This window comes from Stegodyphus dumicola, chromosome X2 (genome assembly GCF_044657685.1).
Source record: "Stegodyphus dumicola isolate Sdum_Otavi_A_Nest chromosome X2, ASM4465768v1".
NCBI lineage: Eukaryota > Metazoa > Arthropoda > Arachnida > Araneae > Eresidae > Stegodyphus > Stegodyphus dumicola.
Window position 1 is genome coordinate 78215907 of NC_140781.1, and position 17317 is coordinate 78233223.

General features: G+C 30.0%; 1 protein-coding gene across 2 annotated transcripts in view; it reads left to right on the plus strand.

The window, feature by feature from the left end:
- Positions 1 to 16143, plus strand: part of Plap (phospholipase A2 activator protein) — a 95535-nt gene extending 79392 nt beyond the window's left edge. The window contains exons 8-9 of one of the 2 annotated variants that reach the window (XM_035363124.2): positions 3743 to 3970; positions 10514 to 16143. In XM_035363124.2, the coding sequence (XP_035219015.2) occupies positions 3743 to 3970; positions 10514 to 11067 (782 nt within the window). In that variant the 3' untranslated portion in view covers positions 11068 to 16143. Of the gene's footprint in view, positions 1 to 3733; positions 3971 to 10513 lie in introns of both variants that reach the window. The other variant, XM_035363123.2, reaches the window with a different exon arrangement.
- The last annotated feature ends 1174 nt before the right edge of the window (positions 16144 to 17317 follow it).

A 17317-nucleotide genomic window follows, 5' to 3' on the forward strand; every position in this document is an offset into this window, starting at 1 on the left:
TATTTTTACGTTAACATAAGCAGAGCAGCTGTAACACGAGTATCATATCTCATTACTTTTTTTTAAGAACCAGTAGAAACTTATAAAATTTGCAGGAAATTAATCAGAATAAAGATATTAATACATTGGTCATTAGATGCGATTAAAAAATGTGTCATGCATATTATGATCATTTGTCTTATGATTAAAATTGTCTGATATAGTGAGTTAGATATCGCTCTTTTAACAATGTCTGGAGAAGTCTAATATCTAATTTTGAAATAATTAATATAACTTTGACAGTTTTCATATAAATTGCTTAACTTTTTTTCATATTTACATTTCAATTACAAGTTCAAAATATTTAACACATCTTTAAATCACTTAGCTCTTGCTTTTGTTTTCCATTTTCAATTCCTCAGTAACGTGTTCGGTAGTCAGTAGTTCGGTAGTTATTAATATAACTTTGACAGTTTTCATATACATTGCTTAATTTTTTTTTCATATTTACATTTCAATTACAAGTTCAAAATATTTAACACATCTTTAAATTACTTAGCTCTTGCTTTTGTTTTTCATTTTCAATTCCTCAGTAACGTGTTCGGTAGTCGGCAGTGAAGTGTGTTGTATAAGATCTGAAGTATTATTTATATGCTATAAAGAACAAACTTCTTTAAACAATTTTATTAAAAAGAAAACAGGATAGGAACAAATATCAAATAGCCTTTTGAAAACAAAATTCCGATGAATGTTTATCTTTCGAACAGTCTTTTCGTGTTGCCACTTTACAAAAAATTAAAGATAAGGGGAAACACAGAAGGCCATACAATAGTAAGACGTTTGGGGATGCCATAGAAGAGAGAAATGTAATTAATTTTTTGGCCAAATGTTATGGAAATCGAAAATAGTAAAATTGAGGTCAAAAGTCTTAATACAGTTCCATAATGTTGTGTCTGAATCTGATTTTTTTCCCCCTGAAGTGTAATGGGGATATGAAGTTGACAAGGAAGAAAACTAATCACTTTGTAATCTAGTGATGCAATGTAAGGAATTAACCTTCCCCACCACTGAGAAAAAGTGTCATAGCCAAATGGCAGGAACTTTGCTGTGACAGATATGCTACATGAACATTTTCTGAGAGACAGAACATGCAGCCGCATGGTTTTTGGTGATTAATGCTATTTTGAAAATCCATACATTGTTTTAAAACTTGATAATGTCTGTAATTTTGATAACTTAAAATAAATACTTTTCTGTGGACAGTGATTGTAGTGGCTGGTGCTGTATTTGCAAGAAATTTAAAATTTAACTTGCATTAGCGTGCGACTGTATTTAAGATCTTAACAGTCACTATTGTTGAATGAATTTTCAACCGCAAATGAGCTGTTTTGCAGCTGAGGATGGTGGTTCGGTAAAACCATCGAAACTAGTCCTGTGAAAATTTTGTAAATATAATGCTGATTTTTGTTGTTTGACTTCTGAATTAGAAACTACAGTATTTATTATACGCATGCGTTACACAATGTTGTTTTATAAATGAAATATCACACAGCACTGGTTACTCGGATATAAATTATATGAAAATTAGCCTGTTGAATATGAAAACAAGCTGAAAGAACGCTTTCTGAATAAAAAGGTTCTTGGGACAGCTAATTTAGGTCTCTAGTGGTAGAGTCTATGTTAGAGGTAGATGACTGGAAGCAGAAAGGCTGTTTTCTGACAACTGCTTTCTTGATGTTGGAACCTGAGGATGGTGGGGTCATTTAATGAGTTATCGGTGTGAGTGTTATCTCTCATTATGTAATCTAGTGTACATGACCTTATGCTAGGCATATCGGAATGGATACAGCTGTTAACATTTTGAAACTCCTTGTTGTTCAGATGCCAGTCTTCTCTTGTAAATCTGTGTAAAGGCCTAGCCTTCTCTGGGATATTTTGAAAACATAGCAGTATCTGCTTCTATATCAGATAATGAAGCCAGAGAGAACACATTTCTACATCCATGAAATCACTCATGCCTTTCTTGGTAATGATTTTACTCATGAATGTTAGCATACCACTCATTTTTTGAATGCTGTGAATTTTATTCTTTTATATTGTATTCTTTATATACTACTGAGAGGTTGAATGTTACAGTGAAAATCTGGAATCATAAATGAACCAAAAATTCCCAAATGTTCATGTTAAATGGTGTTTCATGAAATGTGTGTACGATGAATGATGTAATAATGAATTTCCATTGAAAAGTTTCTTCAGAAGGCATGCTTTCAAGCATGCAGCATTTCTTCCCATTTCTCAACTTTAAGGCAAAAGAAATTAAAAATACATATATTCACTGCATTCAGTAAATTTGCCTATTATGAATACCTGTTCTGCATATCGTCTTATAGTTTACTTGACATTTATGTTTTTGTCGAGTTTTCATTGTTTCTTATAGTCCTGCTCATCACCGATGCTCAAGAAGCATAACGATTTGGGTTTTAACTAGATTAGATTGACATAAATGTTAAAAAAGTAGCTTTATCTGTTTCAACATAATGCACACTGGCCTTAAAAGAGAATGCTGTTCGTCTTGAAGGAATATGTATATCAGATTCTACTATAAAAGTAATGCCACGCAAAGGTTTGCCTAACTGTAATGTATTACTGCTAGCTTATCTGTATGTTGCAGGATATTTTTGTAATGAGCTGCATATCATGCGTCTAAGAAGTGTGTGAGGACCACTAATTACTAAGTTTCATCGGAGAATGGACATGCGAATTCCAGGAAATTTCTCCTCCCCACACACATGTAATATGAAAAAAGTCCTTTGCAAAGCATTTTCCGAAAAACATGGGGCCAAAATGTTTCTAAACTGACTTTAAATTTTTGTCTTTTCAAAGCAATTCTTGTGGTTGAGAAAGCTTAAATTGTATTTGTGAGTCTTTACATTATTTTGATCCATTAATTATATGTATTTATGATGTGAATTTTTAGAGGATGCTGTTTAATCAAATTTTAAAAACACTGAAGTTCTGTCCTAAAAAACTATTGGAAATAACATTTTAATTCTGTTGTTTATGGGATTTCAAATGAATTCTGATGTGGGTAATTATGATTGAATGTTACTTCTAGCTAGATTTCATTGTCCCAAACAGTACGGGGGGCTATTGCTGACTGTTTCCTACATTGTTGGGTCTAAGTTCAAATCTCTGTTGAGACAGATATTTGTGACTGTAATGTCTTTGCAGTTTGGGAGCAATTCAAATCTATCAATCTAAAAATCCTGTTGAAAAGATGGTGTTAGGGCAAGAGTGAAGTTTAGGCAGATAGCCCTTTTGTTAATTGTCTAAATTTAGTTACTTCTAGTAAGGTTTGACTGTTGTGTTACTAGGTGATGGTAACAGTGGTATGGAACTTATATTGGGTGACCCCAAGATAAACCAAACCCAAAGCAAGTGAAGTCTGTCATGTTCAGTTTGGTTGAGCTATAATATCAATGTATAGTTCATGTGCTCCTTTATATTCCTTGATTGGATTTATCTTGGACAACCCTGTATATCTAATGAAATGTTTTTTATGTGTAGTGAAATTAGATACTAATTTAGCATTATTATACTCTCTTAATTAAATTCTTAGAATGTTATGAATTCTTTAGGAAATATAAATTTTTGCTTTCTCATTTATTTGACTTTGTAGACCATAATATCAGACTAACACTGGTAGCTTCCTTTTAAAATTAACTTACAAGAAATTAATTAATTTAACCCTAAGCTTTTCCAGAAATGCCAATGCCTGTAGAATACTTTCCTGCAAAGAATTATATAATATATCTGAATGTGAATGTTGTTGGATTAAGAGCGAAATTACTTGAATTTGCTGAGCTAGTTCCTAAAGAACAACAGGTTACAGCATCAGCTATTGATACATTGGTTTTACTTGCCTATTTCCCTGAAGAAGTAAACAATGAGCAAATGGCATGTCTTGAGACTGTTATTAATTGGAGTGATGGTAAGATTTTTTTAATGTTTGAAATTATATTAATTTAAAAATATTACTGTATGCTTAATAACATTGAAATGTTCTGATGTATTAAATTTTAGCTTTAATTTCTGTTCTCGCCATAGGCATGACATTTTTGTAACTTAAATATAGTTTATTGAAATTAAAAAATATTATGTACATGTAGATAACATAAATTAAAAACTTTTAGGTGAAATATGTTGGGCAAGATTTGAAGTATTCAGACTAAAATGATATAAAAAGTAGAAATATCTAATATTAGTAAAACTGATCCCTTGCTGAATTTAGAGTGATATAATGACAATGCTTGTTGGACAGCTTACCAAATCATTGAACCATTCTCTTCCTTCTTGTAATCTCTCACCTCCAGTATCTGTTAATATTTCACGTTCTAGTCTAATATCTACTAGATTAAGTGAAAAGCCAAAAATGTCAGAATTTCTTACTAAACTTCCAATTGTTAGCAAAGAAAAATATTAATGCAACATTAAGAAATTAAACTGCAACCAAAAGGAAAGCAACTTATTTTTTATGTGTTCAGTTATTTTTTATGTGTGTGTGTATATATTTATTTTTTTATGTGTTGTGTGTTATTAAAGCAACAGTTATTTTTTTATGTGTTCAGAACCCATAAGGTGTGCAACTGTTTGAAATAATGTTGCCAAATGCAAATTAATTTTGTTTCATAATATTTTTGCTCAATATAAATATTTGAAAATTATGTCATATTTGCTCCATAGTTAGTTTCCAGGATTTTTTAAATGGGGTCACAATTACCCCTGCAATAATTTTAAAGACTGTGTGAATAATTTTGAGTAATTTTAGACCATTTGCATTGCTAAATGCATAAGTGTAGTATTTCTGCTGAAGTCTTACAGCATCCTGATTGATGAGTATATAATCCTTGTGACCTCTGAATTTTAATTTTGCTTGCTCCTGGTTAGCAACAGTGACTTCTTTACAATCTAAGATACTATCAGTGATTGTGATAAACTCCTAATAGCATAGCAGTTGTTTAAAAATATTGAAGTTCATAATATGAGATATAATGAGAACAAATGAAGTATTGATATTGGATGTTAGTTTTTCTAATTGTAAATTTTTTTCATAGTTGTATAGTATTTACATATGTATTTATGATCTAAACATTATTTGCAGTTTTTTGTATAATTATTATTTTTTTCTGTATAAAATATACTATAATCAGGCTTTCATCTAATAAATTGCTTAAAATAATAAAGGGAGCATTTAACTCTGGTGAAATGACGCAAATCTGTCATCTCACCTCACAATGTGAAAACTATCAGACCTTGCACATCAGTATTCACATTAGCATTTATGTTGTTATGGTATTTAACTCAAAAACTAGCATAATATGGAAGTTTTCTTTTTTTTTTTCCATGTTTTTTTTTAAGATCTTTGATTCAATTTCCTTGAATATTCTGCATAGAAAGCTGTTGGTAGTCTGGACATAGTATAGCAGATAGCAATAGGTGCAACAAGGAATTATTTTCTTATTGTAGAATGAAATTCCTGAATGCAGGTAGTTGCTTTACAACAATGTCCAGATTTAACGATGATACAATTTTCACAACAGCAAACATCCGAGATTAAGAAATCTTGTAAGTTTACCCACTAGATATGCACACACACCTTCATCATTCTTTTTCAAAATGCAGATGACCATCACTGAATCTACATCTATTTTGTGACCGTTGCAGTTATTTTTAATTATTTGCTTTCTGTGATAAGTAGTAGAATACTTTGGAGACTTAAAATATCAGCAAGATAGGCATGATGAATTATGGCATATTTGGGGAAAAGTATGATTGGTCAGTGTATTCAGAATATTGAAACTTCATGGAGAGAAGTCTGAATGCTGTATGTGAGGAATTCAGAAAATGTTGCTACTGCTAAAAACTCTGAAAGAGTGGAGTGAACGTATATCTTGGTATAAGTTGGGAAATGGTCAAAATAGCCTGTATGTTGGATTTAGACATTGATATGGAAATGTAGAAAAATGATCAAGAATGCAAAGTGATTGGTGATGGTTTGATTAATTTCCAGAATGAAGTAGTTATAGATAGACAAAAAAATAAGGAGGAAAATGTAGAAGGAAAATCATCAAAACAATATACTATCAAAGGGTTATCTGAGGCATTTTCTAAATTATATAAGGGATTTCAGCTGCTTGAAAATATAGATCCAAAAACTGATAGTGTCACCAAAGATGAAATGCAAACTCAAAAAGCAAGCAGATGTTATTGCAAAGTATATGAAGAAAAAAATCCAAACAAAAACGTGCACAAATTATCTGATTAAAGAAACTTTAGTGGTACTTCGATATGCATCCACTTGGAGTATGTCCAACTATTTTACATCCTGTCTGAATGAAAAAATTTTGTTTGATATGCGATATTTTTTCAGAATACACTCATATTTTGTGAGTGATGATTGCTTCGCACTGCACTTGTTTACCTCTTTCAAGATTGAACATCAATACGCGTGTTAATACTGTTTAATAAACAACCTGTGCTATTACTCTGAATTTACTCCTCAAGTAATTTTGTGTTTTTCATGTAAATGTTTTGTAAATTTATTAACAGTGAATTTTAGGAAAGTTGAGAAGAGTCAAGCAAGAAAGAAAATTATTAGGAACACCATGTAGGTGAGAAAAGACATTGAAACATATGAAGATGGGCATATCAGGGACTTGGCTATTGCATATGCTGAATACAGTGGTGTAAACAGTCATGAAAAGCGAAAATGCTATTAAATGGATAAGATTGCGAACTGGGTGAAATCGATTACCAATGAGAGATGTTAGGGCATGGTGAAAAATTACTTTTGATCAGGGTAGCAGAAAAAGCATTTATGTATAGTATCATGTGTAGTGCTTCATTTACATATAGTATATATTTGCATTTGCACTTTAATATTAAGCAATGTTAATGATAACAATTGATTTTTTTTTTAAGAATGGATTAATTATTTTTTCCTTTATTTCTTATTGGAAACGTTCGTTTGGTATATGTCCAAGGATTTAGAACAGATTGATGTTTTCCAAGGTACCACTGTACTTCTAGATGCGACAAATCATTGAAATCGGCGACACTTATTCGCTTGTTATTTTTAATTAAAGACATCATAAGTTCCTGACTTATGTGAGTATCCACTTATATTAGGACCTCTGAAATATAGTCATCATTAAATCAAAGACTACGTGTATGTGATGCATTTAAAATAGGCACAATCATAGGTAATTAAAAACAATTACAGTAGAAATTGTTATGTGTCAACAGGCCATCAAAATATTTGGTAAACGGTTACAAATCTTTTAAGAAAACTTTTCATGAAGAATGGTGAATGCAGTGTATTAACTCAATTTGTATGTTAGAATCGACTTATATTAGGACCTCTGAAATGTAGTCATCATTAAGTTAAGGGCTATGTGTATGTGATGCATTTAAAATAGGCACAATCTTTGGCATTTGAGGACAGTTACAGTAAAAATTGACTGTTATGTGTTAACAGGCCATCAAAATATTTGGTAAATTGTTACAAAGCTTTAAAGGAAACTTTTCCTGGTAAATGTATGCAGTGTGTCAACTCGATCTGTTCACAGTTTCCTTTAACCTTAGTAGCCTTTTATAAGCTAATGCCATATGTCTCTTTGCTATAGAAATTGGATTGTGGAACATGGCACCAAAGTTCATTTCGCTAATGAATTGATGTTCAATCTGTGGAAATAATAATTGATACCTTCTTATTAGAGTTAGTAGAAAAACTAAATATTTATGCATAAAACTTAACATTATCTCAGAAATGGGTGGGCATACATAAAATAAACATACATAAAATTGGCATTTGGCATACATAAAATCAGTGTATGGACATATATGCCATCCAAAATGACATTGTTATCTACATCTGCTTTGTAAGTTAACAAAACAGTTCCACTATTTTTCAGATGTTCAAGAAGACAGACCAAAGTATGATACGTGTGCTTATCTGAAATAAAGGAATTTGAGTATACCTGAAGTGCTCTGGGCAAATCCATAGGGGGAGCTGTCACTTCCTTTGCCGTTCTGTGAACTGGAGATTTCTTCATTGAAATATGGCAAAATTAGTTTCAAAACTTGTTTTATAACCTTAATTCTTCTTGTCCAGTTGAACAGTGACTTTAGTCATTTGAAGAGAGAGAGCTTACAGTTTGTTTGGGTTATTATTACCCATAGAACCACAAATTTTCTTACTATGCCAATACAGACTTTAATATTATTTTAAACTTAGCATTTTGTACACACCGATTAGTAATATTAATTGTCTAATATGCCTTTCATTATATGTAATGTATGTATAGATAGTTTCCATGAAAATGCTGTGTAAATTGAAATCATGCTGTTCACACAGTCTGCATTGAAAAGAAATATGTGTGTAATAAATTTAACAAGACCACACAGAGCAACATTATTTAATTTTTTAATGTAAAATGTTATGTTTGTATCTTCTTTCAGTAAGAAAATAAATAATACTGCATATAATAAAAAAAATGTGTTTTTAAATAACAGTACATTAATTCAACAAGGTTCTGTATATAGCATGGCTTTAAAAAATGAAACAAATATTTTATTCTGTTTAATTTTTTACTTGAGAACACAGCAGTCCTTTTTGTTTTCGTGATGGTATAAGCTTCACTGTGCTAATTTTTTCAATTTCTGGGTTTCCCCTCCCCTAATTCATCTCCCTGAGCTGTAGCAAAGTATGTTTTACTAAAATCTGCAAAGAAAACTGTTTTAAATCTCAGCTCTTTATAAATTTCCTGATGTGATGCCAAGCAATTATGCATTTTCCTTCCAAATTTTAAGCTTCTTTCCATATTCGGATCATACTCAACAAAGGCAAATTTCAAATTTTGCAAAACTATGAATTTTCTTGTGCTGTTCATGATTATGATGTGCCATGTAAATACATATTCATTTTCTGTTTTTGGTTTTGACTTCTTTCCTGTTAGATTTTTTTTGGGGGGAGTGTCTGTTCTTTTAATACTCATTTGATAGTTTTAATATTGTTTCCTCCCCCCAAATGCATTGTTTAGCCTGACTTTGTCAAAGCCAAATTCAAGGCCATGTAAATGGAAGCTCTGTCTATAGTATATGGGCCTCACCAATGGCTTAGTGGATAAGACCACTGAACATTGGTAATTCGAACTGGGTTTGAATCCCAGCAAACAGGCTGGCTGCAAGGGTGTCATCATACTTTTTCTCATATGTAACAAATATATGTCAATTAACTTCAGAAGGCTTTACATGAAAACAAATGAAATGACTGAAATATGAGTGGTCCCCATTTTCTCCATGGTTTTTATAGATCTGTTGTTCATATATATATATATGTATGATGTATCAGCTTTAGTCGTAGCTTAAATAATCAGACGATAGTTTTAAAAAACAGGATCCATTTATTATTATTCAGGAGAAATAGCAGTTACAAAAATCAGATATCCAGAGTAAATAAAAAGAATTACTAATAACTTTTTGTATGAAGTTTACTGCATCGTGACATTTAAGAAAAAGCCCCGATATTCCTTTTGCGAGTCTTCTTATAGCCTCTGGAAAGGCGGAGCTTCCAAAAAATGACGTCAGCCTCGTCAGCCAATCCAGTTCGCTTTAAATATCTCCAGAACATTCTAAAACTGTACGTGTAGAAAAGGCGGGAAAAACAACTTGACTACGGGGCTGTAGATTCAATTCCACGTACTTTCAAATAAGAGAACATCGCCATTAAAAATGAAAAGAACATACAGTTAGAAATTTAAGTGTAATCTTGACTGTGTAATTTTATTATTACAAATATATCCATGGTGGACAACTGTTGCTTCTGAGAATTATAGGCTTACTGCATCAGTGAAAATAGTAATTTGTCTAATATCAACAATGTATCCATGATAAAAAAGACTTAAGAGTTTTGCATTGTATGTATTTTTATTGGTTGTGATAGGCTTTCAGGAAGCCCCAGATGTTTGCATGTTACTAGCTTATATTTAGTTAAGTCTGGCTGTGGAGGTTAGTATATACTTTACAGTGCCACATTTTCCAGTTTTTGATAATTAACTGCAGTTCAAAATAAGTGTTTACGTGATATTGAAAACGAGGAAGAGCTTTCAAGTTCTTTAAAGTAGCTTAAAAGTGCCAACTCTATATTGAATGTCAATTTTCAAAAGCTCATGCTTTTATTTTTAATGTTATATGTTCTGTTTTATTTTGTATAGATAAGTTTTGTATATTTGTTGTTGATAGTTCACAATTATTGTTAAAATATTTAGTGTTATTTACTATAAAGAAGTAATTTGATATTTTTTAATTTTTGATTCATTACAACTCTCATTTGTAAATGCATCTTTAGATTTTTATGCATATGGTCATTTGTAGTGTTACATGTATTTCTGAATTTTTTGATATAAAAGTTTACTTCCTTTTCTCATTTTACAAATCTAAATAATAATCAGTTGCATTTGTATCTTTATTTCAGAATATGTATATCCTGCTCTGGATTTGCTTCGCTTAGCTGTAAGATGTAAAGGAATTTGCTCAAGAGTTGGAAACCAAGAATTTGTTAATCATCTCTTGCATATTTTGAAAACATCAAACAAAAGTGTGAATAGGCTTCTGGTCATAAAAATATTTTGCAACTTATTTGAATTTGAAGAAGGGGAGAAGGTACTTCTGCAATCTCAAGTTAAAATTTATGATTCTGTTAAATCCACTGTTTGTTCAACTGATAGAAATGTTCAGAAATCTGGGACAGCATTGTTTTTAAATTATTCTGTTTTAGCATTTTATGGAAAGCAAATTGATATTAATTCATATTGTCTGAATATGGTGGAAATGTTAAATGCTTTGATCGATACAGAAGCTGTGTTCCGTGCTTTAGTTGCAATTGGAACTATTTGCAGTTGTGATACAGTAGCACGTGCATATTTTAGAAAAGGATTTTTTCGCCTCACTTTATATAAATTTAAAGAGATGGCCGATTCTTCAAAGCTACGTGCTGTTATTGATCTGTTACTGGAGGACTTTAAATGATGTTATAGATCTGTTATTGGAGGACTTTGATTTATAAACATAAATTTTGGAAGTTGCAAATGTCAGAACTAGAAATATTCATGTTAATTCGATGGCTGGACTTGAGTAATAGATGCATAGCAGTACGTGGTTACATGCATCAAGTGTCAGAAATGTTAAAATTTGAGAGCTTGCATTTGATGAGGTACTGTTAGAAAAGCTCAGTCTAGTATTGGAATAATTCTGGGTTCAGATACAGTGTGGTATTTTTCAGTCCCTTTCAGAAATAAGTCTGCTTGATGGGAACATACTTGCCATTTGTTTATTACTCTGCCATGTCATAAATTAAAATTCTTTAATGTTAATGGTTATTTTTGCTTTCTGATATACATATTCATTATCATCAGTATCCTTTCTTTATAAGCATCGGAACTTTTTTGTTTTTGTTTTTTTGTTTTTTGTTTATTAAAGTTAAGAGTGATTGATATGGCATTAATGCATTTTTCAGGTAGAGCTAGAGGCATTTTAATTTACTATTTTGACCAAGCATGCATAATGCTACATTTTCTTTTGGCAGTATCTCTTCAGCTGCTTTCAGAATAAATAATATCCCTTTTTAACCTTTATTGCTGCTGAATTTCATTAATAATTAAGCGTGCAAGAATGTTAATGGGGTTCTGGTAGACCAAATTATTGTAGATGATTACATCTGCTGTTCTTTTTGATGTAAATGTTAAAATGAAATTCTAAATGTTGCAAAAGTCTCATTCCTGTAAAAATTTGATTAAAAAGAAGCATTAAGTATAAAAAGAGAAATAACTTGAAGACTGTTTATTATAGTGAATATCTTTGCAATAATATAATGGTAATTCAATCTGCTCTTCCATTGTGTTTAATAGAATGTTTGAGAATTACATATTTCAATTTTGTTTTTAAGCAAAGGCCAAACATCATTTTAAATCATTGTATTATTCTAATTTTAAATAAATTATGAGATCTGTTGAGAGAAATTTGAAGAGTATGAAACAATGTAATATCTACTCAAAAAGATAAATTGGCAAATTTGTATCTCTCTACCTGAGTCCTCTGGGCATTAAATACAATATCTTTACTAAATATCCAAGTGTAAATTAATAACTTTATTACAGCACAAATTTTCAGGATTATTTTGTCCAGTTCTAAGGATTTTCTGAGATTTCATGATTTTTAAATTTTCTACAGATGTCAAATAAATCTGGAAATTACAGTTTTCTTTTTCTTTCTTTTCTTTTTTTAATTTTCCCATTATTTTCCATATTTTAATGATTTTAACACTACCTTTTACCAGAATTTAGGAGAAAATACATAACAAGTTTTCCTGTTCCAGAATCTGTAACAGAGCTTTTTTTTTGATTCTGCTACACTTCTTGATTATGCAAAAAGCAATCTTAAAATTTGCATAAAGATGTACTGTGCTGTCAGTCAGTATCAAAGCAATTTTAATGCCAAATGATTTTTTTTTAACATGCTGCTTAATAAAGAAAATTTGTGCATGTAAACTAGAATGCATTAAAATGTCATCTGCTTAAATTGATTGTATTGCCAGAAATGGTTTGGTTTATAAAAACTAATTTACAAAAAAAGTTTTAATGCTTACTTAATGCTGTAATAATTCTGTATGAAACTGCTTTGTATTTTGTAGAATTGTTTAGGAGAAAAAGAGGGATAGTGTAATTTTTTAGCTGCAAAAGTATCAGTTAAAATGTTTTTTTTTGGGGGGGTGAAAATTTCACCTTTTATTCCCCAGCAGCCTGACAAAATTTATGTAACAAAATTAACATTCTTTTATTAATGCCGTGTTAATCGCTTTTCCATACAAGTGAATGATCCAAAATTTCAAAGTATGGATCTCTCATGCAAACTGTATAGTTTGGAGTTTTTTCATATTTCATAAGCTTGGATTTCTGTGAACTTATGTACAGCATGATATTCATATATATATATTGCCATATTTCAGGCAACTTTTTCCCCCAAAGTGCTATAATTGTTTACCTTTCTTTTTCAGAACAGTAATCTTTTAAAAAAGGTTTTTATTATTATTATTATTATTAGTGTATTGGGGAAAATGGCAGCTAAACTTGTTCATGGAAGCTTAAAGCCATGGGTAAAATGTAAATTTAAATAGTCCAATCATTTTATATATGTTAGTTTAAGGCATCAACATTGATCGGCTGGTGAAAATATTGAAAAAAATTAGTCTCAAAATTGTTTTGGATTGTTGTCTTAAAATTGGTTTTGGCATCATAAAAATACCTAAAGCACAATAATGTACATTTAGTAGTTTTGTTTTTCTAGTTCTTTCTTAAATTGCCTGATCTATAGTGCATTATTTAGATAAAGCAACAGCTTCTGCAGAGGTTCAAAGAAATTGCTAGCAGTTCTTTAAAACATTCTGTTGAAGATTTCATAAAATGTTTTCAACAGTAGGAAAGTATTTATTATATCGCTAAAAAAATGCATGGGGATATTTTAAAGCAAACTAAAATTTAAGTCTTTAAAAAATAATTTTGGAGTTGTCACTTGTTAATATATGCATTAATTTAGAAGTCAAACAACAAAAAACGTTATATTTTCAAATTATTACAAGACTAGACTGGTATGACCGAATCATCCTCAGCTGCAAAAGCGCAAAAACCATTGAAACTAGTCCTGTGAAAATTTGAAAATATAACGTTGATTTTTGTTGTTTGACTTCTAAATGAATATTTGTTCGGCATGTTATTGTATCTTAATCATATATGCATGTTTATGGAAAGCCTGAAAATATGAGTTCTTTATTTTTTATTGCTGTTTTATCATTATTTTGAAATTTAGCATTTATAAACATATTGAATCCGGGATTATAATTTAGCAAAATATTTATTCAAAGCAATATCGTAATGTCCCCCACCCCCAGAAAAATGAAATGCAGGGGAACTAACTCTATTTACTGAAGTATTTGAAGCCTAGGCCTTTTAAGTAGCACTTTTTTTTTAAAAAATGACAATCATTACTTTCAGGCCTTAATTGTAGAAGTGTGTATAACATTTGATTAAAAAAATTATTTATTGCAGTATCCCTCATGAACTTGATCATGATTTAATTTAACAAGTGTTCTTTAGTCCAGTTTAGCTTTAGTGTCCTTTGACTCTTCATTTGTTAGTTTATTCACCTTTTTATTTGCTCAAAAGTTGCCCCTAAAGCAATGTAAAAAAACTTTAAATCTTCAGACTAATGTCTTTTCAAACCAGTTTTAGGCTATTTTTCCTTATTGTTGCTTCCATATTGCATACATTTCTCTCACATCATCCAAGAATTTTATAAAACTCAATTTAATTTCATTAAATTGAAATACTGGTAAGCAGTCATCTCCAAATTCCAAAGGTGGTGGCTGTCTTATGTAAAACTTAAAGCTTGGTTTGCAGAAAGTCAAACTTTTAGTAAACCCGTTTTAAATCTTTTAATGAGGAAAATCATTTAAATTTTGTAGCCTTACAGTTTTACAGGTTAATTTTTATTATATTTGGTATTAGAATGTTTTCATCTGTAATGAAATTTCTTTAATACAGATGTATTTAATATTGTATTAATATAATATTACATATGTGTATTAATATAATAATACAGTATTTAATTTAATTTTTTTCCATCCACATTTTGTAACTTTGTATTCAATAAACTCCCCCCTTTTTTTTTCTGTGTGTAAGGGAAAAAAACATTTATCTGGAATTGCGAGAAAAGTTACATTTTTAACTGTTGGATCTTTAACTGATGAACATAGTTCCTCCTGCAGGATGCCTGAAATAACTGCCTTCTTTAGTTCATGTAAACAGTATTCTGTTATATGTTAATTTTAAGAATTAAAATGCAAACTTGTCAATTTTAAGTTTGTACTTTCTTTTACATAGTAAAATAGTTTGCCTGTTTTCTGATCTGAAATAATAATAATAATAATAATAATAAAAAAGCATGTTTTGCCAGTTTGAGTCTGCAGTACTACCTATTGATGATAAACAATAAGCCATGATAAATTTTCTTTAATGTATTTTTTTTTTTAATTAAGTAAAGTTAGATTTATGAAAGATAACTTGTATGAGCACTACTACACTAAATCTCCATGATCTTTAATGTGAAAAATTCATATTTTTTTAATATACACACAAAAAAATAAAGTTCAATAATGGAATTAGGCTGTGATTTCAGATTGGGATTAAATAACTGGGTAATAAATAATTAAAAAGGGCAACAAAAGTTATTTATTTTTCATTATGAAATAAAGCTCATTTTCACAAAAAATGTTATAATTAACCCTTCATTTCATTATTATTATTTAAAAGTATTATTTATAAAATTTTAGTAATTCATATGATTCTTTTTAAATGAGAAAATTAGATTTTATTCCATTAATGGCTTTTAGACTATATTCTATATGACGGAATAAATGATTTGTTAAATAATTATAGCAGGGGAAGAGTATTTAAAGGCAATTTGGAAGAAACTTGGCTTAAATATATGTAACACCACAATATCAGACTTTTGTAGGTATAAGTAGGAAATGTAAAGGCAATGCAATTGAGAGCCAACTGCCTCAAAAGTAACGTACTTGAAAAATTAAAAATAGCTGTGTTTGTAAAACACTGTCATTTTATTAAAAAGAATTCAAAAAGCTTTATTTGTATTTCATATTGAGAAATGGTTTTGGATGCATGCTTATATATACAAATTACTTATTTTGAAGTATAGCATTAAACACCTTCTTGTTTACTTAATTTGCATATACATCTGAGCTGTATTTGTCAGTTATATACGTGTTAAGCAATATTTTTATTCACCCGAGTGAAAAAAATTTTAATCTTAAAGTATTAGGAAAAGAGAAGGATTTTTTTATGAAAATTAAAATAAATAAAGCAAATGTTAAAATGCATCTGTGATATTGTATTTGCAACTGTTTTTAATGCCAAAGTTTATGCAGGTTTGTATTTTCATATTGTCTTACCTCCCTTATTTTCAAGCTTTGTATGTACCCATTTCACATGATGTATTTTTCTTAAAGATTTAAATAAAATGTTCTGAACTTCATTAGTTATGTAATGATTTAAATATGTGTTAGTTTCATTAACAGAACTATGCAAGTGCTGCGCTTTGACTAAATAAAAATATTTCTTAATCTTTAATATCCAGATTTTGTTCCATGGCTTATAATATAAGGAAGTGAAGTATCAGATCTAAGCAAAACACATCATGTTAGTTTTTTAATTGAAAAATGTTAGTTCAGGGCATATAATTGCATTCCGATATGTTACTAAATTCCTTTAATGCTTTTGTCAAGTGTCATCCACAAATGTACATTTGAATTGTCTCAAAAAATTGTTTGATTAGATATCTCTTGAATGATGGTTTAACTCATGGTTTTAATTTAAGTAAACCAAGTAAGATTATACATTCTGGCAATGCTAGTTTTGTCATACAACACATCCCCCCAAAAATTATGATATTTATAGATTCTCTACCAGCAAAGGTGCAGCTTGAGCTTTATTTTAATTCTATTAAAACTGTCAAATGAAGTATTATAATTTTTTTCATGCAAAGAAAAGTAGATCAGCAAAGTTGAATGGCATTTCTTTGATTTTTTACAGTACAAGCACACAAGAATGCCTATGTAGAAGATTTTCAAAAGAAAACTGGCTTGTAGTCTTGTTATGCATGGAGAAAATTACAGAAACACCCATGCTTTGCCTTGCACTCGAAGAAAAAAAAAAACATTTCGAACTAGAGTTCAGTGGTTGTGCAGAACCTTAATTTCATTTTGAAGTTTAACATTCCAACAAATGGTAATTTGAAGTGAATGCTTTTATACTCTCTCTCTCTTTTTTAGTATTCAGTCTGTCGGTTAGAAATTTGCATTAGGAAACTTTATGCACATAACTGATAGCTGCTGAATCTATCTTTTTTTAAGTTTTAGCTTTTTATTTCCCCACTACTGACACATCTTTGTTTTTATTATTTTTTTTGCTTCATTTTTATCCACATGTGCCATATTGTTTTAATTTTGTAGTTAGTTTTTAACTAATTCATTTTCATCTGGCATTAGTTATTAATTTCATTTCCATCAAATTGAAGAGCACTTTGATAAGTAAAAGCAGAGTTGCCAACACTCCTGATTTAGACGGGAAACTCCTGATTTCTGACCATATTCCTGCCAACCCAATTTACAACATGGAACAAAACAAACAGCACCAAAAAAGTTATTAAT